This window comes from Leopardus geoffroyi, chromosome D1 (assembly GCF_018350155.1).
Source record: "Leopardus geoffroyi isolate Oge1 chromosome D1, O.geoffroyi_Oge1_pat1.0, whole genome shotgun sequence".
Taxonomy (NCBI): Eukaryota; Metazoa; Chordata; class Mammalia; order Carnivora; family Felidae; genus Leopardus; species Leopardus geoffroyi.
Genome location: NC_059329.1, coordinates 74064196 through 74086781, shown reverse-complemented (window position 1 = coordinate 74086781; position 22586 = coordinate 74064196). Strand labels below are relative to the sequence as shown.

The 22586-nt window shown below is 47.8% G+C and overlaps 1 protein-coding gene across 13 annotated transcripts in view; it reads left to right on the top strand.

The window, feature by feature from the left end:
• SERGEF (secretion regulating guanine nucleotide exchange factor) overlaps positions 1–22586 on the top strand; it is a 236452-nt gene that overhangs the window by 201583 nt on the left and 12283 nt on the right. For 2 of the 13 annotated variants that reach the window (XM_045484685.1, XM_045484686.1), the window contains exon 12: positions 14957–15096. The exons of 9 other annotated variants lie outside the window; for them this stretch is intronic. In XM_045484685.1, the coding sequence (XP_045340641.1) occupies positions 14957–15069 (113 nt within the window). In that variant the 3' untranslated portion in view covers positions 15070–15096. Of the gene's footprint in view, positions 1–13898; positions 14150–14956; positions 15097–15684; positions 15910–22586 lie in introns of those variants that run through there. 2 more of the 13 variants (XR_006714113.1, XR_006714112.1) reach the window with 2 other exon arrangements.

The following is a 22586-nucleotide window of genomic DNA, read 5'->3' as shown; positions in this document are numbered from 1 at the left end:
CTGAAAACAAGGTGATGGCAGGACCATGCTCCCTCCAGAGGCTCTAGGAAAGAAACCGTCCTTGCCTTTTCTGTCTTCTGATGGCTCCAGGTGTTTTGGACTTGTGGCTGCAGAACCCCAGTCTCTGCCTCTGTCTTCACATTGCCTTCTCCTGTGTGCCTGTGTCTCCTATCTGACTCTCATAAGGACATCTGTCATTGGATTTAGGGCCCACCTGGATATCCCAGATGATCTCATCTCAAGGCCCTTAACTTAGTTACATGGTTACGTCTGCAAAGACTGTAGGGGAGAACGGGTCCCTTGCTTCTTCCACCTTGGGATGGCTTCTGGCATTCCTTGACTTGTGGCCACATCATCCCAGGTTTTGCCTCCAAGGTCACATTGCCTTCTCCTCTTTTCTCTGTATGTCAGAAGCCCCTCTGCCTTTCTCTTAAAAGGATATTTGTGATGGTGCTTAGGGTCCATATAGATAATCCAGGACCATTTTCTTGTCTTACAATCCTTAATCACATCTGTAAAGACTCTTTTTCCAAATAAAGTCACATTCACAGGTTCTGGGTAGGGGGGCGAGTTAAGATATGGATATATCTTTTGGAGGGTCATTGTTTAACCCACCACACAGTGCAAGATTGTGTAGCCTTTGGATATTCACCCTGTGAGGTAGGTTGTATTCCCGTTTTCCACATGAGGGCATTAAGGCTCAAAGAAATTAAATGCTTTACCCAAGGGCATTCAAAAAGGAAGTAGCAGAATCAGGGATAGATACCAGGAATTGTTGACTTTGAAGCCCATTCTTTTCCTCCCATAGCTCCTGACCAACAAGATTTTGAGGCATCTGTCCTTTGGTTGAAAACACCAGTGGCCATGGGAAAACCACACTTGGCTTTACCAGCATTAAGATCTGGTGGGAACCAGTCAAGTGTTAGCTGTAAGCAGGCTGCTGTGGAAATGGACAGGAAGTTTGGGAGAGGGAGGGGAGAATGGGGTGGGGGCTGCTAATGAAGAGAGAGGGCCTAGAAGCAGGGTCAGGGTGGGGTATGTACTAAATAAGGGAAATAACACCTAAAGGAGAAGTGGCCGTGCTTTGCCATGTCAGTTTTGCATAGTTCCTTCTCTGGTTCTTTGACGTCTGAGGGGCCCCTGTGCTCACCTGCAGCTGGGGAAACCTGGCCAGAGACTCTGGTACAAGCTGGGGGGCCTGAGAATGTCTAGGGAAGGGCTCTCTGGTTTGCGTCAGCTGTTCCCCCGACATTTCCTGAACCTTGTGGTCCTTACCCTGGAGGCAGAGTGGCCAAATAGAAAAGCATAGAAAGACAAATCCCACTCTGCCTCTCTTTCACTGTGTGACCTTGGATGAGGTATACTTTACCTTTCCAAGCCTGTGTTTTCTTGTAAAAAAAATTTTTTTTAATGTTTATTTATTTTTGAGAGACAGAGCAGGAGTGGGACAGGGGCAGAAAGAGAGGGAGACACAGGATCTGAAGCGGGCTCCAGGCTCTGAGCTGTCAGCACAGAGCCCGAGCTCGAACACACGAACCATGAGATCATTATTTGAGCCGAAGTCATATGCTCAACTGACTGAGCCACCCAGGTGCCCCACCAAGCCTGTGTTTTCTTATGTGGAAAAATATGGATTTTTTTTCTTTGAGATTTAAAGGAGATTAAAAAGCCCAAAATATAATAGAGTCAGTAAATGTTACTTCCATTGCTTCAAAAGGCCCACTTTCTGGGCCAGAGCAGTGGCTCTCAAACTGTAGACTCTGGCACTTAGAATCCAGAGTATGAACAAAGCCCCCAAATCCCTACGTACACCTACAAGTAGCACTGTTTTCAAATACACATAGATGGTGTCATATTGACTCAGATACAGTTAAGTTTAAAAGCTTTACTGAATCCATAGTGACTTTTTGTTATTAAATGTTGCTTTGATCAGTGTATATGGAAAGATCCTGAAGTTCTCTGGTATTGAAAAGGAATCTTCATACTCAGATATGTTGGCCAGCACTGCTATAGCATGGGAGACAGGTATAAAATGACCAGTCAGATTGTGGGTGAACAGTGCTTTACAGAGCAGTGTTTGGGTTCTACAGAAGCATTGAGGAAAGCTAGACAAGCTGCCTGGAGAAATCCAGGGAGGTAGAGAGGATATTTGGGCTAGGCCTTCGAAGATGAGTTTGATCTTTACCTCATTTGGAGAGCAGGCATTGCCGGTAGAGAACAGTAGGTTAAAAGGCACAGAATCCAGGTGGTGAGGACTAAGGTGTGGGGTAGGGGAGGGGAAAGACCAGAAAAGGAGATAGGAGCAGGTTAGGGCCAGGCCTGAATGCCGTGCCAGTGCGTTTAAGATCACCGTAGGCAGGGGAACCAGGGAAGGGTTTGTAGGACAGGAGTAACAATATTAGATTGGTTAGTTAGCCTTTTAGAAAAATCACTGCCTTGTTGGGCAATGGAGCTTAGGAAGCCGGAGAGTAGGAGGGAGGGATACTGGGGAGAAGGCACAGAGCTCACGGCAGAGTGGGAAAGCACAGGGTTTCTGAGCACCACAGCCTGGGCCTAAATCTCAGCTTTGCTCCCTGTCAGCTGAGTGTTCCAAGTACTTAGTCTGTATGTCCCTCAATTTCCTTTTTGTACAGTGGACGTAATAATGTGTCTACCTCAGAGGACTATTAGGAGGATTAAACAAGAAAATGCACTTCATGGGATATTCAGTCTTAAAAAGGAAGGCAGTTCTCATGCGTGTTACAACATGGATGCCCCTTTAGGGCATTAAGTGAAATAAGCCAGTCGCAAAAGGACAAGTGCTGTGTGACTCCACTCATAGGCGGTACTGAGAGTAGTCACACTCAGAGAGACAGAAAGTAGAATAGTGGGTGAACAGGGCTGAGGAGGGGGAGAAATAGGAAGTTCTTATTTAATGAGTACAGAGTTTCATTCTGGGACGATGCAAAAAATTATGGAGACGGACGGTGGTAATGATTGCACAACAGTGTGAGTATCCTTTGTACCACTGAGCTGTATGCGCTTAAAAACAGTTAACTTGGCAAACTTCACGTCAGGTATGTTTTACCATAATTTTTTTTTTTTTAAGAATAAGACAAAAATGCATTTCAAGTGCATGTTAGTTGATATTGTTGTGCTAGGTAAATGATGATGAGGGCCTAAATTAATACGGCAGAAATGAGGATGGAGAAGAGGAAATATCATCTGGATCTTTCTAGGTAGAGCCCATAGTGCCGGGTGACAAGGAGCTATGGGCACAAGGCAGAACCACAACAGCTACTAGGACTCCGCAGAGCCACTCTGAGGACCCATGAATTTCTGCGCTATGTCCTGCAGAGGCGCAGGGCCAGAGCCAGCTGGTGCTGAGTCACCCATTGAGCCTGGTGCTGCCAGAGGCCCATCTCTGCACCCGTCTCCCAGACAACAGCAGCTGCCACATCCCAGGCATGGGTGCTTAAGGCTCTGCAAAGGAAGAGCCTCTGTCGCCCAAAATCAATCCACAGCACTCTTATGATGGTGGCCTCTCCTCCTTCACAGGGGATTGGAAAGCCTAGGTCAGAATCCCACCAGAAACCTGAGAGGAGGCAGAAGGGCCCTTCCCTTTGATCACTCAAGTTTAGGCTTGGAACGTCCATTCATACGTCTCATGGAAACCCCGCAGAAACCAATACTGGAGACATCTGTGCAGCCTCAGCCTTGCAGGAGAGGCTAAGCTGTCAGGGAGAGGCCTGAGGAGCTCCCCCAATGGCACTGGGGAGACTGTTCTGCCTTTTTAGAGAGGTACTTGGTGTGGCAGTGAAGTTTTCGGGCTCCAGCCAGAGGGTTTAGGTTCACAACTCAGCTATGCCTCTAACTAGTTATATGACAGTGAACAAGCATTAACTTCTCTTTCATTGCCTTAATGATAAAGGGGAGAAAGCTATTTCATGGGACTTTGGTGAAATATAATTGAGATACATACATGTAGGGCCTGATATATGATAGGTGCTTAGTAAACATGTTTTCTTTCTCTGCTGTAAAATTTTATACTTCTTTTCTTCCCTCATAACCACCCTCAAAGGAAAAATTTCTTTGTTTGCTTTTTTTGTTTTATAGGTAAGGAAATTGAAATTCTTAAGGGTTAAGAAACATGGGGCACCTGGGTGGCTCAGTTGGTTGAGCATCCAACTTCGGCTCAGGTCATGATCTCGCAGTCTGTGAATTCGAGCCCCATGTCGGGCTCTGTGCTGACAGCTCAGAGCCTGGAGCCTGCTTCGGATTCTGTGTCTCCCTCTGTCTGACCCTCCCCCGTTCATGCTCTCTCTCTCTCTCTCTCTCTCTCTCTGTGAAAAATAAATAAACTTAAAAAAATTAAAAAAAAAAAAAAGCAACTTGCCTAAATCCCCACAGGAAGTGGGTGGTAGCTCTGAGTCCCTCTAAGCCTTTGCCCTTGTACTGGGAGACTCTGCTTGCTGTGTCTCACTCAGACTGTGATACAAGTAGGTTCATGTATGAGACCACTTCTAGAGTAAACACCCAGTAAGCTATAACCATATAGTGTTCAGGTATTATAACGGGGAAGTGTGTGTCTGGTCATGGGACTATGGCTCTCCTAGGCATCCTTTAGAAGGGAAAGAGAGAATTACATATGGATGTATACATATATGTATATATACATATTACGTATATAATGACCTTTACATGCAAAGTTATTTTTCCCTTTCTAAGGGAAAGGGAGAATTACATATATGTATGTATACATATATATGTAACATATATATAATTATCTTTATATGTAAAGATAAATATAATGTGTATATATATACACATACATATATGTATATATATATTTTCCCTTTCTATCTAAGGGAAAGAGAGAATTAAATATGTATATATGTATATACATACATGTAATATATATGTAATTATCTTTATATATAAGGATACACATATATATAGTGTGTGTGTGTGTATATATATACACACACACATATATATACATATAATGTATACATGTATGTATAAAGTACCTTGGAAACCTCACTCATTCAAAGCCACCTATTAGAAGAGCCTTCCTGATAGCAGTGGATATCCATTCCTGGTTCTGTGACCTTCCAACCAGAGGATAAATAAGTTAGCAGCCTCCCTGAATTCAGCCTGGAGTGGTTGCAACACAGTCCCTACCAGGGAGGGTTTGAGAAAGGATGCAGCCTTTGAGTTGACTATCCAGTTTGCCTCTTACCAGCTGTGTGATCTTAGTCGAGTACTCAAACCTCAAATTCCTCAATCTTTAAAACAGGATTAATAAAACGAACCTGGCAGAGTTGTTTGGATTAAATGCTATAGAGCCAGACTGCCTGGGTTTGAATCCCAGCTCTGCCACTTACTAGCTATATAATATTGAGCAAGTCATTTAATCTCTCAGCACCTTGGTTTTGTCTATAAAATGGGTGTAACCTCACTCTGGAGGTTGTGGAGAAGATTGATTAGTGAGTTAATACGTGGGAAGTGCTCAGAGTAGGGCATAGTCCATTGTACATGCTCAGTAAATGCTAGTTATTACTGTTATTATCACTAGCTTTTGTCTCTCCCCAGAGTGCTGGCTGATGGTGACCATGAGCTCTAGCGGCTATTGTAAATAGGCAGACAACTCTTTTTGGTGGGGGGGGGGGGGGCGGGGAGAGGGGTGCACAACAGCACCAGCATCATAGGAGGAGAGAGATCTCTGGTCTTTCAGTAGACACAGAAGACAATGCACCTGTCCTGGCAGGCTTCCTGGGGGAACATAGTACTTTTCCTGGTCCTCAAAGGAGGACCCTTTGGTCTCTAATGGGTAAGGCCACTTCTCTATTTGGGATTTCATCTGAGAGGTGATGTCATTTGCTTGTCACCACATTCCATGCCATTACCTGAGGAAGAAGCATGACCTCCAGACGGGAGCCCAGAAATAAAAGGATTAGCCTAGGTAGCTGGTAGAGTTGATTCTGGGTGTCCTGACTTGGGTCACAAGTGGAACAAGGCTCTGTGAGACAGATTTCCCAATCAGGGTATCAAGAACATGATCCCCTGACAGTGGCTGGCTGGGCTTGTGAAGCAGGAGCAGTTTTTGACTGCACAGTCACCTCTTCACCCGGTGTGTGAAACATCATCATTTCTTACGTATACCTTAACATGTTGGGAAGTGCTGCTCTGGAGGCCATGCCTTTGAGATGATAAGCAAGATAGTGACCAAGTGGAAACTGCCGGAAGTTCAAATGACAGGAAGCAAAGATGCATGTCCCAACCCCTTGGAGAAAGAGAGGAATTATTAGAGTCAGAAACCTCATCTTGGCTGCCCTGCCTGCTTGTAGATGTGTTTGGGATTGCCGGGATTCTTTCTTTCCAGTGCCCCTAGCATTTAGTAAACTTCCACCTGCAAATCCCACCCTGCCACTGCTGCACAAATGAGAACTGAGGAAAGAGGTTCTATCCATCCTGGGCTAATGCTGTTCTGGGGGAGGATTCTCCCACTTCCCCAGAGACACAGCAGGGGTGAGAGGCCTTGGGTGGGAAAAGGGCAGCCCAATGAGGAAGAGCAGAGGCTGCTTCCTCTGTCACCAGCCCAGAGAAAGCAGCCCCTTTAGAGAGAACATAATCTACCTACTCCGCAGCAGGAGCCAAATAGAAACCATCTCTGGCCTGGATCTGTCTTCAGGAGGAAGACCACTCATGGAATAACAGAATCCTCTTCTTCCCCTGACACTCAGAGCTCAGGTTTAAAAGCAGTGGGACCCTGAAGTATTTATGCAGACCTAAATCCAAAATCAGGTACTGATCCCAGGGAAGAATGGAGATCCTAAAGACCACGTTTTTGCAAAAGCAGGTTATCCTGCTTGAATGAGCAAACCTGTTCATACGCCAGTGCTTGTTGGTGTTAACTGCATCCCCGTGGAGAAGTCCGGAATCAGCAACACTATTTATGAGGAATTCTTGTCCCGGCATTGTTCAGAGAAATTCTACTTCCTCATGCTCTGTGATGAAACTGATAAAGCGTGGGCTTTGGGGTCTCCTATACCAAGTGACTCGACTCTGAACCTCAGTTTCCTTATCTGTAAGCAAATGTCGAATAGCAGAACCTACCTGTCAGGTCTTCTGGACGATTAAATGAAATAAACTAGATGAAGATACCCAACCACACATGTATTCATGTATTAGTTGGGGTTCTTCAAAAAAACAGAACCAATAGGACCAATCAATCCTATAGATTGATAGATATCTATAGGATTTAGATTTAGATGATTCAGTTGATTAGACAAGGCCCACCACAACTGATTGTAAATGTTAATCACCTCTCAAAAAAATGCCCTTACAGTAGCATCTAGACTGGTGTTTAACCAAACAACTGGTCGCCACAAGCTAGCCAGGGTGGCACAGAGTTAACCATTACACCATGAAAGGGTTAGTGTTCTCAACAAAGACATTTCCTTCTCTTTCTCCTTTTCAAAGGCATTGCTGAGGTCTGAAGAGACTTCACTCAGTGACACCTCTGGCATGTGGGCCTGGAAGCTGTTAGAATCTGGGCAATGGGACCTGTATGTCCCTCTTGTCTCTCTCAGATCTGTTTCTACTGACTTCACACCCTAGGGAATCAGTGTCTCTACTTCCTGAGCCAAGTCCTGGAGTAGCCTTCGTGATTTTCCACTGAAGTCTGCATTCGGAGCCATACCAGTTTTCCTCTGTATTCTGTCCAGGTTGTTTCTGGTCCACTTCTCTAGTATTTGCAAGGTTGTGTTCATTATTTTTGTTTCTGGGCTTGGGTCAGAAGACCTGGGCAAGACTGTTTTACCTGCCAGGATGGCCTTACTGCCTTGGGTTGGTTAGCAGTGATGGAGAGGCTGCAAGGAAAGGCTTGGTGGGCTAGTAAGAGTTAACTTCCTGCCTAGAATGTTTCAGGTGGCATTCTGCCTGGAAGTAGAGAGCTGGACTCCATTCCATCTCAGAGATTTATACATCGCAGGTGATCCAAAGTGCTTCTCAATTTAATGGAATGTGGCATTGCTTTTGCCAAAGAATGCCTGGATGGGACTTCTAAGGCAGCATACGTTTAGGGAAAAATCTCTTGACTAGGAATTAGACCTGGACCCTCCTTTGCCACTACTTCCCCCTTCCCCTTGTGATCAGGGGCAAGTCACTTCCTAAATTTAGGCCTCAGCTTCCTCTTTCACAGAATCCTGGAAACAACACTACACCTTATCTTGACACAAATACCAACTTACAGCCTTTAGAGCATCTTTACGATTGGTCATCTCATGTTCCTCATGCCCACCTTATAAGGTAGGCAAGATACACGTATGGAAATGTACTGTTACCATTTTGTTGACAAGGTTCAAAGAGATTAAATGACTAATCTAAGTTCACACAGACAGGAGGTGGTATGGCTAGAATTGAGCCCAGCTTGTTTGGAGATGCTCTTTTGACTATGGCAACATCTATGGAACTGTAAAAGAGAGTACACATTAAATAGAAAACCAGTGTGTGTGTGGGGGGGGGGGGGACCCAGTGGGAAGGACAGCAGCATCAGAGAGGGGGTGACACTGCCATCATGCTCCCAAAATACCCAAGGCTTTGGAGGGCCAACCTAGTCTCAGTGGACTCCCATAGACTGAAGGAGGGTTGGTCTCTACTCAAATTAAAATGTTTTCTCGTGCTATTGATTCAATTCAGAAAATATTTATTGAGGCTTTATCACAGACCAGGCTCTCTACTGGGGGGCAGAATAAGTAAGCAGAAGTAGAATAAGTAGACTGTCTGTCAACTTCTGCAAGCAGAAGTATAATGAAAAGTTTTATATTTGAAATGTAAACAGAAGGGTTCTCATTTCCAGTGGAAGGTGTGTGCGATTGAGTCATCTTGGGGAGATGAAGGCAAATACAGCTGAGCCCGGGAGGATGAAGCAGGATTTGACCATCGGGAAACAGAGGGGGGAAAGGGGTCTCTGCCTTGCTCTCCCCTCTTGGCCCCTGCAGCAGCCACCACTGCTGTGGTGGGACAGGAAGCCAGCTGCCACAGCCTGTTTGCTATAGGACCTGGCCAGCACCAGCCCCGAGGAGCCTCTACCCTTGCCCGTCAGATTTGATGCAGTGCCTGAAGCGTATAGTGCAAAGCAAGAGAGCTTGTGCCTGGCAGCTCTTGGAAGAGTACACAGTAGGAGGGGAGGCACAGGGGGCCCTTGGCAGGGGAACGGGCGGCTTGGAAGGAGGTACCTTTTTTAGTGATTGTGCCTACCCCTCCTAAGGGCCTGGGAGGCTGAGCTATTGCTTTGCATGTGTGATGTTAGACTCAGAGTGTTTTGTGTCTTTATTTTAAAACTGGCATCTCAGTCTCCTGTGCAGTTTTCTGTCAGCTCGTTGCCATGGAGAAGTCGGTTGGGGCTGGAAGCTCTTGTCCCTATCTGTGTCAGCATTTCTGGACCTGCCAGCTGCCTCATGCCCTTCTACAGATGGAGGGGGCGCAGGACCCTACTTGCTGGGCAGACCCTTTCTCTACTGCATCCCGATTGCCTTTGGGGTAGAAGTTTCATTCATCTGTGTACTGACTCAGCAACACTGTAGTGATGGCCTTTGTGGGCCAGGCATGGCGCTGTGCTCCGCAGGCACAAAGATGACTGTGGCTGGGGGCGCACGCATCTTCGGGCAGGACCCTGCCAGCCAGTCCTTTCTTGTTCTGTTCCTCAACCTCATTCTTTCTTAGAATACGAAGGACTGTGTTAGCTTCTCTTCCATTCTTTATAACTGCTCATTTAGAATCTCCCTGGAAGTTCCTACCAGTCTACGTGCTTCTGGATCTCATTTCCTCTCCATGCCTCCAGCACCCGACTCAGGACCTCAGGCCAAAGAGGGGCTCCCCCAGGAAGTATCTGTCCAATGGAATCCTTTCTCAGACTCTCAGGGTGTCTGTCTGTCCTTTCTTCTTCTCTTCTGAACCTAGAGGCAGTGTGGGTGGCAGCATGAGCCAGGGGAAAAAGGAAGGACTTTGGAACCAGATAACTCTATGCTTGAGTTTTGGCTCCACCTTTTTCTGGCTGTGTGATCTCAAGCAAGTGGCTTCTTCACTTGGAGCCTTCACTTGGAGCCTTAGTCAAACATAATACTTGTCTTTAAACCTGAATCGCCCAGCAGTCAGCAATTGAGTTTTGACATTTTAAAAAACAGAGTAGGAAGTATTGGTGGCCATTTAACCCTAGTGGGTGCTCTCCTTCCACACCCATGTGAGACCCAGTTGATAAAAGGTTCCTTACGGAGAGCCCTGGAGCTGTGTTCTAGCTGGGACCCCGAGGTATGGTATGACCTGATTAAATCTCTTTCCTTACCAAGACTTCAGATTTTGTACTTGAAAAAGCTGGGAATTGGATTGGGTGATCCTGAAGAGTTCTTTTAAAATTTTTTTTGTTTGTTTATTTTTGAGAGACAGAGAGAGATAGAGCACGAGCAGAGGAGGGGCAGAGAAAGAGGGAGACACAGAATCTGACGCAGGTTCCAGGCTCTGAGCTGTCAGCACAGAGCCCAATGTGGGCTTGAACCCATGAACTGTGAGATCATGACCTGAGCCAAAATCGAACGCTTAACCGACTGAGCCACCCAGGGGCCCCTTAAAGAGTTCTTTTAACTCTAAAAACCTGAAAATTCAACTTTAAAAGAAAAACCTTCCCACAGCTGGTGTGACCATCATCACCAGTGCCCCTAGGTTGGAGGCTGGCCTTAGTGTGACCCCTTCTGCCAGTCTCTCAAGCTACTCTCCCAGGAACCTCTGCACTTGGAACGCTGGCATTGGATGCAGAAATCTCTTTTGGATGTACAAGTCCTTTTGAATGCATCTTCTCTGTCCCACCCGAATCCAGAGGCTAGTCTTGGCTTGCGTCCCAGGAACAGTGGAGAATTGCTGGAAGGAGGGTTATTTTTCCTACTCCACCCGTGTCTTACTTTTCCTCAAGACCTGTGGCCCTCCTGAGACTGGCTACTGAGGGTTATATTTCCTCAGCTACCTGCAATCTAGGGCTCTGTGCCAGAGGAGAAGAGATACAGGAGTCAGTGCCCTACCAATGTCATAGACCCCAATCTGTGTTATGGACAAGCAAAACAAAGCAGAGCTATAAAGCCTCATAAGAGGCTTGTCTAGGGAATGTACCTGGTCCTAGTCCATTAGTCCTTCTGCCTTGGGCAGATTCTTCCCTTCTCCAGTGCCCAGTATCCTCTTCGTTAGAATTGAGAGGGTTGGGCCAGGGATCTCCCTTCCTGCTCTGGAACTTCTATTCTAAATGCTGTAGCTCAGTGAAGGAATGTTTGTTGTAGACTATCTAGAGGAAGGAGGACTTGAACCGAGCCTTGAAGGCTAGCCTAGGATTTGGACTCACCTAGGAGAAATGGTTGAAGAGCTTCCTGACTGGAAGAAATGGAAGGAGAAATAGTTGGAGACTCTAGAGCATAGGTCAGGGTGAAGCAGGGTGGGAAGCCCTCCTGACCAAAGCAGAGGGTTCATGTGGGTCATGAGGAGAGAGAGCAATGTTGGAGGAGGTAGCAATCTCTGAGGGCCCTCATCCCCAGGGACGTTGGGTAGCAGTGGTACCTAAGGACAGAGAAGCAAACAAGGTGGATTAAGACCAGGGCTCTCTCCCTATCTGGGGGCCCGAGCCTAATGCTTCTCATGAAAGAAAGACCCCCTCCAAGAAGGCACTAGGAGAGGTCCAGGTCCTTTCCTTCTCACTTCAGCCAACAGGTTCTTGGTTTATAGGATCAGGGCAGGGTGTGGAAGAGAAAGTCTTCCCGAGATAGTGCCCTTCTTTCATGGTCTGTTCCTCCCCAGAGTGTTCCTGGAGCCAGGGTGACTGTGTCCTTGGAATTGGATTCTAGATCCATCTGTGAGGCTTATGAAGCCAGTAGTCTCATATCCTAGAACCTGGCTTTGACCTCCATCCTCTGGCTAAGGCTGTCTGACTCCTGTCACCCCTCTGTACCACAGCTTCACAGATGCCAGGCCCTCTTGGTCCTGCCTCCTTGCTTTCTCTCCTGCTGCCTCTCTTCTACATCCTGCCACTTCTAGATAATGCAGGCTTTGTTCATCCTCTTTCTCCTGGACTCTGCCTCTGCCTCCAAGCAGATCTTCTTGTAGTCCCTCCTCTGTGTTCAGTCTAAGTGCTCCCTAAATGTTATCCACTGTGACAACAGCGACAATGATGATGACTGTTATTATCCAGATTTTGCTTCTGAAGCACAGCTCTGATTCTGCTACTCCCTTGCTCAAAAGTCTTAGTGGCTTCCAATAGCTGTTGGATAAAGTCCAAAATCTTTAGTCAGGCATTTTGAGGATTATATTAACTGAGCCATCTGCAGTGAAATGCCCCCTACCTATCATTCCAAATTTCTTTCCTTCTACTGCTTTTTGCTCTTCTTCCCCCAAACTGAACTACCACCATTAGCTCTACAAGCCCATCTACTTCCCCAGCAAGGCCTTTGTTCGAATTGTTCTTCGTACTCAGAAGACCCTTGCTCCCCCTCCCTTAATTTTCTTTTTCCATTGGGAAGTCTCCTCATATTACCTAGACTATATATTCCTTGATGGTTCATTCTGTATCCCTGATTGCATCTATCAAGGTAAACTCAATAAATGTTTTTCGAGTGACTAGAAAGACCTAGTTTAGCTCCCTGTTTTGAAGCAAGCTTGAAATTAGGGACTTTGGAATTAGGGGAGCTCAGTCATCAAGGCCTGTCCAGCCAGGCATCAGTGCCTATGAAATTCTTTGAAGGGATCTGGAAGTTACCCAGTGTCTGTGGGCACATGTTCAGCCAGCTCCACATGCTCATGGTTCCTCTATGCTGCATCCAAGCAAAGTGGTAGAAGAGGGTAGAAACCCAGGGGAATCATACTAGCTCTGGAGTTGGCTCTTGCTAGGTCAGGATAGGGGTCAACCATCCAAGTTGTAGGGGCCTGTATGATCCTTGGAATGCATCCTGGAGGGTCTATTTGGGGTCCTCCAGCAGGAGGGTGAGGAGTCTGACAGCAGGAATCTTAAGGTAATTATCCTGGGGCATTCATATTCCAAGGGGATCCAGCCAGACATCAACTTAGGGGACAGATACACGGTTCAGGCCCTTAGGTGGTGAGATGGCAACAAAGTGTAGGCGGAGTGTCCGGGTCCTGCCCATCCAGCTACATCTAACTCAGACCCTCTAGCCTCAGAAACCCCCAATTTGGGGGTCACTAATCCTTTGTCTGGGCATTTCCAGTGGGTGTCAGCGGGGAGGCTGTCAGAGGGAAATGGGCTTCCTTTCTGGTCAGGATTGACTTGGAAATAGGCATGACCTCAATTTGGAAATACCTTCTTCTTGTCTTCGGTTCCCTTAGGCGGGCACGACTAGGGGAGGCAGTGGCTGATGTTTGCCAGGCCTGGAGGTGAGTCCTATCTCTTGTCCTGGTTCACAGTCTGGCTCACCAGGCCCTTGCCTCCATTTCAAACTCAGGCCATGATCTAGCCACCTCTGCCCCACTGTTTGGAAAAGTCAATCTCAGGCTGATACTCACTGCCTATAAATGGTGTGGAATTAGGCTAATCAGTGACTCTTAATTCCCCAACAAATGCTAGTGCTGTGCTAATTGCCAGGGTCCACGCAGGCAGATCCCAGGCTGGCGGCATCAAACAAGAGAAGTGGTAATTTGGGGGCTGGAGTGGGGGAGGGCCTGCTTTGTTGGCTGAGCCAGTTAAAAACCATATTACCCCGAGTGAGCCATAGTGCAGAGAGCCAGGGCCTGGCCTCCTTATCAGCCAGCAGCCCCTTAAGTGGCCCACAAGTGTGTTTGCAAGAGCTGAACCTAAGCACCAGTGGGGCAGTTTCTTGTCCATTAATGGGATTTTTTTTTTTTTTTTTTTTTTTGGTTCATCGAGGAAGATTCCACCAGCAGCCTGGCATGGCACTGCCAGGGCAGCTCATTGGGGATAAAGCATCCTGAACCTAGGTCTGCTGTAACCATGGCAACATGGCATTCCAGACTCTCCAGGCAACCTTACTGGCATCTGCTGCTGTGAAAAATTCAGATGGAGAAGGGCCACTGCTCTTTCTCCAGTAGACACAGAGGAAATTGTGAAGACAGGGAGCCATGCACCAAGGACTAGGTATTAAAGGAAAATGCTGTTCCATTGGTATGGAGGCATCTTTTTTTCTTTCCTTTTCCTTTTTTTTTTTTTTTCTTTTTTCGTATGGGGGCTTTTTTTTCTTAATTTTTTAAAACTTTTTTTACATTTATTTATTTTTGGAAGACAGAGCACAAGTCGGGGAGGGGCAGAGAGCGAAGGAGACACAAAATCTGAAGCAGGCTCCAGGCTCTGAGCTGTCAGCACAGAGCCCGATGCGGGGCTCGAACCCACAAACCGCAAGATCATGACCTGAGCTGAAGTCGGACGCTCAACCGACTGAGCTACCCAGGTGCCCCAATATGGGGGCTTTTTAAAAAAGTAATGTTGGGGTGCCTGGGTGGCCCAGTTGGCTAAGCATCCAACTTCAGCTCAGGTCACGATCTCAGAGTCTGTGAGTTTGAGCCCCGCGTCGGGCTGTGTGCAGACAGCTCTCATGAGCAGGGGAGAGGCAGAGAGACAGGGAGACACAGAATCTGAAGCAGGCTCCAGGCTCTGAGCTATCAGCACAGAGCCCAATTGGGGGAGCAAAGACATTGGTTTGGTGGGAGAAAAGACGTTGGTGGAGGTAGACGTGTTAGTCATGCCTTTCTGAAACTTGCTGCTTTGAGCCGTATCTAAGCAAAAGCCTGACCATGGCCTCACTCCACCTAGACAGTGTCCTATGCCTTTCTTTCCTGAGGTATGGGAATTGATTGCCACCCCTCACCCCTCACCCCTCACTTTAGGTGGGCATTTCTCATTTTCTGTCTTGACTCACAGTGTTTGCCTTATCTCTTGTACCCACTAAAATCATTGAACCTCTGCATTTCATAGGGGAACTGAGATCCAGAAAGGAAGATGCTTGCCTAACGTTATCGGAGACACAGAGTCCATGGAACAAAGGGATTAAGAACTTAGGATCTGGAAATAGACTGACCTTGGTTTGAGTCCTGGCTCTACCATTTAGTTTTCAGGTGAGCCTGAGCCCCACCTTCTAGGAATCCTGAACATTCCCGCCCAACTAGGGTATTACAGGTGTGAAATGAGAGAATGGAAGTAATACAAGAGATTCCTGGAATGTTGTAAGAGCTCAGGAGGTGTTGGTTATTAAGAGATGGGAAATTCCTTAAAAATGAGGACTATCTTATTCATCTTTGCTCATTCCTCCTTCTTTCCTTGTACACATGGGGCACTCAGAAAGTACTTTATTTGCAGTTGGTATTAGAAGGATGTTTGTTGATGGGATGAAGGCCCAGAAAAACTGTCCACATTGACAGGCTCTACACTCCTGTCAAATGTGTTCAGCTTTGGTGCTGTTTGGTCTCCATAGGGCTGGAGTCAGGCCCAGAGTCCTATGCAGCTCAGCCTGCAGAGTAAAGTGACCTGCCCATTCAGGTCCCATATCCAGTTGCCCTGTGGTCTAGCACTTATACTTCCCAGGATTGTGGTGGTTTTTTTGAAGGACAGGAGTAGATTCCTTCAACCTTTGGGGTATATGGTGTTAATGGTAACTAATATATAGCTTTATAACATACAAAGGTTTCTATTCCCTCTCACACAAGCCTCACTGTAGCGTGGAATTGTCAGGAGCACTATCCCTGTGTTGAGGATGAAGTCACTGAGGCCCGGTACCAGGGAGTGGCTGGTCTAGAAGCACACAGCAGGAAGAGCTGGAGCAGGAGCATGGTCCCATCTTCTGACTTCAGCTCTGGTGGTCCCCCAAATGAAAGCTCTTTGGGTCCATATTTCTTCAGTGGGACTGAGCATTGGGATGTGATCCCCATGAGGTAAGGAGCTCAGAGCTTGAAGCCAAAATGCCTTGATTTTGGTCATGACCCTGTCACAAGAGCGCAGCTCCTAAGTGAGCCACCTCTCTTCTAGACATGCTTGCTTCCTCATCCTCCTGCTTTGGGTTTATTGTGGGGCTGAGGGTGCTTTGGAAAGTCTGAAACTCCAGTTGAGTGACTAGGGAGAGGGGCATTGTTTTCGGCAAATGACATCTCCATGAGCCACCTTGAGCTCAGCAAGACTCCGGCCTCAGCACGTCTAGATGTGCTGTGGAATGACAGACAGCCTGGGTATGTTGGAAGCTACACTCCACTGTCCTGAAACATTAACCATCAGAGCTAGAAGGGCTCTTGGAGATCAGTAAAGCTTGTGCCTTCAGTTTATAGGTGTGGAAACAGAGGACCTGGGAAGGACAGTGACTCACCCAAGTCCCCAAGTCCGTGCTGAGTCAGTGGCAGAGCTGGCCCCATGCTCCTCCCATAGGGCCATGCTGCCCATACCCTGCAGAGCTTGACATTTGCCCTTGCTCAGAGTGCCTCACCTGAATTCATTTTATTTTTTTTTATTTTTATTTTTTTTAATGTTTTATTTATTTTTGACAGAGAGACAGAGCATGAGCAGGGGAGGGGCAGAGAGAGAGGGAGACAACAGAATCCGAAGCAGGCTCCAGGCTCTGAGCTGTCAGCACAGAGCCCGATGCGGGGCTCGAACTCACGGACTGTGAGATCATGACCTGAGCTGAAGTCGGACGCTTAGCTGACTGAGCCACCCAGGCGCCCCAACCTGAATTCATTTTAAAGCAGCAGATAAAGACTTAAAAGTTTTTGAAAGAATTTTGTATATCAGTATTTTCAACAGTTTTTTAAAAATCTTTTATTAGTATATGATCAATGAAGAAATTTTGGAAAATAGACAAGTGTTCCACTTAGATAACAAACCGGGTAATATCCTTTTTTTTTAAACGTTTATTCATTTATTTTGAGAGAGAGAGAGAGAGTGTGTGTGTAGGAGAGGGGCAGAGAGAGGAAGAGAGAATCTCTGTGCTGTCAGCACAGAGCCCAGTGCAGGACTCGAACTCACGAACCGTGAGATCATGACCCGAGCTGAAACCAAAAGTCGGACGCTTAACCAACTGAGCCACCCGGGCTCCTCAAACTGAGTAATATTCTTCAATCTCAGAAATACCCCTGTGGGCAAGTTGCTGTCTTTCAGATGAAGCTTTCAGAGCGATGGCTTCCCCAACCCCTGTAACACCTTCTGGAAGTTTAGCTACAGAAAGTAGGAGAGTAACATTTACAGAGGCCTCTAAGGACTGCATTTAGTTCTATGACTTCCGAAGTAGTTACATATACCAGTGGTGGTGATGGTGGTCAGTGTCTGCAGAGTCTTTTCCAGGTAACATAGCACTTCTTCACAGGTGTTTTCGTTTGATTTTTGAGCATTAGAAGAATCCTGTCAGATAGGGAAAACAGGTATCCTTTTCCCATCTTGCAAATGAGAAAGCCCTGGAGAGATTAACTGGCCCAATATTACACATCTAGTAAGTAGTAGAGCTACTGACTTGCATAAAGAAAGCAGAAGGCGCCTCCTAAATATTTGTGAGCGAATGAATGAATGAATATTTGACTTCCCTTCTAGGGAAGGTGCTAGAAATCCCTGGGACTGGGGGTGGGGGGGTCTTCAGACTGTGCTCTGGGAAGCTCTAGGATGCTGTGGAGCCAGTGGGAGTGGAGGGGGGCTGAGCACATGGGGCTCTGAGCCCATCACCCCTGCTCTAACCAGAGCAGCTTCAGTGTTGCCTGTTTTGTCCCCTGGGAGACTGAAAACAATTTAGCTAGTCTGACTCCTACATCAGATGTTCATCATCACCTCCAAGGGAGACCCTGACGGCTGGTCTGATGCGGTACTGGGACCCTGTTAACAGATGCAGCGCAGATAGTTGTCAGTCCATGGTTTGAGAAACAGTGGCCAACTACCTAGAGTCGGGGGAGATAAGAGTCAGGAAGAAGCAGAGAGTTATGGCCGGTCATGCAGCCCATAGGTGCATAGGCTCCACCAGGAGTCTAATCCTCTGGTGCTTCATCCACTGCCCTTCCCCCTGTGCCGCAAGGCAGCTGAGCCAGGAAACAAGTGACACAGTGGAGAATAACTGCTATAGAGAGGCTTCCATAGCAATGCTCAGTGGCTTGCGCCTGTCAGGACACCTCAGTCACTGACTGAGGTCTCAGCTAGAACTTGTGTGAAGTGTTATCTACTTGCTCCATGCAAGGGGTCTTGGGGGATGGCCAGAGAGGAGGGATGTCATGCTTTTGTCATGTGCCCCTGCACTGGGGATCCTCCTAAATGTACTAACATCTGGAAGCAAGGAGGGCTGGGAACCGGATCCTGGGCAGGAGGCACAAGGCCACCCCCACAGCAGCTGGGGAGACAGGGGAGGGAACAAGTGTGGACCAAGCGTGTATCACAGGACAGACTCTGTGTTGGGTACTCTACACATATGTTCCCAGGGGGAAAAAAAAGGTAAAGGAAAGATGGCTATCCTTATTTACATATGAAGAAACCGAAGCTCAGGTATACACAGTAGGTGTCAAGCAAGATCAAATCCAAGCCTGTCTGGCTCCATAGCTACTGAGCAACAACAATGATTTGCATATTTCTGGCCCATCCAGTGAGCACTTGAGATACATGCTGCCCAGTGGGCTCCTCTTGGTCTTGGGAGGGGGAGAGGGTCTGCCTGCAGGCCACTGAGTAGGTGAGGGTGCTTATTCAGAGCTTGGACAGACTTGGCCAGGCCGAGTTAGCCAAAGGTTGAGTCTGTCCGGTCATTACCTATAATGTCTCTCTTCCCCACAGCTGAGGCTGCAGGCACTGTACAAATTGCGTGTGCCTTCAATACAGGCTGCCCTGGCTGCCCCCTCCACATATACTCATACAGCGTTCCTTTTGATGGTGACCCCTGGGGACAGCCTGCTCAGCTCTTTAACTGGGCTTTCCCCTCAAGGGAATGGGCATTCCCAAGGGAATGGGGCAAGTGACAGCTGTTTATTCCTAAAACAAATATTTATTGAGCACCTTTTATATACCTATAACTATTCTCAGTGCTGGGGTTGCAGCAGTTGAACAAAATGAAATTTTTGCTCTCATGAAGTTTTTCATTTCTTAGTGGAGAGACCTAAATATATGATGGGGTGTTATGTGACAGGAAAGAAAATAAAACAGGGTGAGAGGAGAGATGGATGGGGTTGACTGATCAGGGAAGGTTCTCTGAGAAGGTGAAAATTAAACTAAGACCCAAATGAAAGGAGGTAGGACGCCATGTGGATACCCAGAGAAGAGTGTTCCAGGCAGAGGGAGCAGACCCATGTGAAGCTAAAAGCATGGCTGACCAGTTAGAGGAACAGTAAGGAAGCCACTGTGGCTCAGGAGGAGTGAGTGGGGAGGGGAGTGGCGACAGCAGGCATCAGAGAGGTAGCTGGGACCCAGATGGTGTGGAACTGTATAGGTCAAGGACTAGACTTTGGATTTCCTTCTGAGCTGGGGTGCCACTGGAAGATTTGCACCCTGGGGACACATGCCCGGCCTCTACCTTAGAGCTTCTAACCCCCTCGTCTGGGAGGGGAATCTGTCCCTTTGGACTGAGCCCATAGGAGGCTGAGTAGTCCCATCAGGGATGTGAACAGCCAGTGGGACTCACCAGACCTCCCTAGCTGCGGTTGTGTGTTCTTCTAGGGCCAGGGCCACAGGGCCTCTCAGAGCTGCCTCCTTCACAGGCCCTCATTTCGGGTGGCCTCATACTCCCTAGGAATTAGAACATGTTCCAGAGAGAGTCTGGCAGCAGGGCTGCAGCATTTCTCATGCTGTGCAGACCCCGCATCCTCCGGGATTGCAACTTCTCCCGCTGACACCCGCCCCAGGGGAGGAGCGCTGGCTGGTATGTCCCAGCCCAGCAGGCCACTCCCAGGCTGAGGGGAGGGTGCTGCTTCCCACAGGACCAGCGGGAGACCTTGGGCCGGTTGGTTGTAATTATCCAAAAGGGCAATTTTGCTTCCAAATGTTACACATTTTTTTATGAAGTAGGGACATTTACAAAGGCCTGTGGAGTATGCATCATCCCAGTCATGCACTTCCTTCAAGAAAAAAAGAAAAGCAGAAGCTAGAATTCAGCATGACGAAGGCACCAAGTCAGGCCCCATCGAGTCATGAGCACACCATTACCTCTGGAGCTGCCCACTGTTCACCTGGTGGCTCCTGCGGTTGTCATCCTCAGTTTCCCAGTTCTCACTCAGGTTCGTAATCCTGTAGGCTCACCAGAAGCCTGTCTTTGGGGGCGTATTCATCCATCCATCCATTCACGTCTAGTAGGCACTTCCACCTTAAAATGTCCACAACAGAACTCCATTTGCTCCCTAAGCCCAGCCCTCCCCCAGGCTCCTCCACCTCATAAATGGCACTACCGGCTGCCATCGCTCAACGAATCCCCGTCACTCACTCCCTGTGTCAATCCGTCAACAGGTCCAAACACCCTACTATCAGAGTAGAATAAATCCGTCCGTTTCTGCCCATTCCCCTGCTCCAGCCCACTCCATCCTGCCCCCTCACGCCAGGTCCTCTGCCAGGCAGGAGCCTCCTGAAAGTCTCCCTGTGTTTCCCCCTTCACAGAGCAGCCTTTTCAAACGTAAGTCAGATCTTCTCACTCCCTGCTTAAAACTCTCCGGTGGCTTCTCAGCATCCTCAGAATAAACTCCTGACTCCTCACCAGGCTTCCCTTCCCTCTCAAGGCCTGCCTCTCCCCAGCTCTCTCGGCCCCACACACATAGAACGGGCAGAACTTCCCACTCTGGGATTTTATATTTATCATTGTCTCTGCCTGGAAAGCTCTTCCTCCAGGTGCTTGTAGACCTGGCTCCTTCTCACCCTGAGGTTGGCTCAGAGGCCACCTTATTGGAGAGGACTTCCTGACCACCTGTCCTTTCAATCATATTATTCCATTTTGTTTCTTTATAGCTCTTTATCACTAGATGCATCCTGTTGATTTGTGTCTGCTTGCTTGTTGTTGCCTCAGTAGAATGTACGCCCCTGGAGGACACGGGCCTGTGTCCTGTTCACTTCTGTATTCCTCCTGCTAGAGCCGTGCGTGAACCTTACGGGCACTCTTATGGGAGGAATAGCTATTCCTCCACTCATGCATTCACTCTGCTGGATAAAACCATAAATAGGTGGAGCACAGAGGACCTAGGGCAGTGGAACTGTTCTGTCCGATGCTATAATGGTGGATACATGTCATCGCATATTTGTCAGAGCCCATAGAATGTACAGCAACACCAAGAGTGACCCCTAATGTAAACTGTGGGACTTTGGGCCCTAATGATGTGTCAGGGTGGGTTCATCGATTGTAACAAATGTACCACTCGGGTGCGGGCTATCGATAGTGGGGAAGCAGTGAGTGTATGGAGACCGGGAATTTTCTGTACCTCATGCTCAATTTTTCTGTAACCTGAAACCACTCTAAAAAAATTAAAGTTTTCTTAAAAGGAAAAAAAAGACATTAATGTAAATTTAAAGGATTGATCCCTTAGTTTTTTCCTCTTTTGTACTATTGTATTTTCTTTCTTTCTTTTTTGGCTGTCATGGAGTTCAATAAAAATTTACTGTCTGAAAAAGAGAAGATAAGTAAGTGACAGGCTCTATTCCCAAAGGGGTTTGATCCTTCTGAAGAGTTGGCATGTGTCCCTGACCTAGCACTCGTACTGTGTGGGGGCCTAGTTGCCGTGTGCCAAATACATCGACCTGAATTGGGTACAGCACCAAACACAGAGCAGACGCTCATTAGTAAGTGATTGGAAAGCAAGGGAGAATTCCTTCTCAGGTTTGTGTCATCCAGTCTGGCTCCTCTCTAGAGCCCTAATCTTCTGATCTGCCTATAGATTCTTCTGCCCCAGACCCTCTCACCCCTACCCCCACTGTTGTGCTAATGCCCAGCCTCTTCTCACACACAGTGGTGATTCCCAGACAGGCACAGGGAGGAGAACAGCGTAGGGAGGCTCTGTTGGTGACCAGGACCCAGGAATGGCAGCAGTCCCACTGCCCCTGGTCCCAGAGCTGCATCTGTGCCCCTGCCCCTCCTCTAGTGCCCCTCGGGGATTTCTGTGTCCATTCAGTAAGACAATAATGGAGACAACTTGAAAGTTCTGGCCAGGTCCAGAACAGAAGCACACAGCCCAGGCCAGAGGACGCAGCATAGCTTCTCATGCACGGTTTAGGAGTCCACAGACCGGGACTCCAACACAGCTCCTGTGGCCTCGGCTAAACTGATGGAGGCCGCCTCCAGGACAAGGTATACGTCCAGAGGGGTGTATTGTCTCTAGAGAGCTGTGGCCAGCTCTGGGAACACACTTAAAAAGGGATGATGGCAACCTGGAACCTATTGAGAGGAGGGTCCCTGGCTGGCTGTGAGGACAGGCCAGCAGCTTGTCACCTCCAGTGAAGAAATCGTAGTACTTGAAACGCTTACCAGGAATTAAACTCCAGAGCTGCCACCCTGTGCCCTTAACACTCCACCCACCAGGTCCAGATCCCTGCTGGCAGGACCGGGCTGCACACCAGGCCTACTCATTTCAGGACCTCTCTGTGATCACAGAGTGTGATCCCAATACCGTCTTGCCAGGGCTGCTCTGTT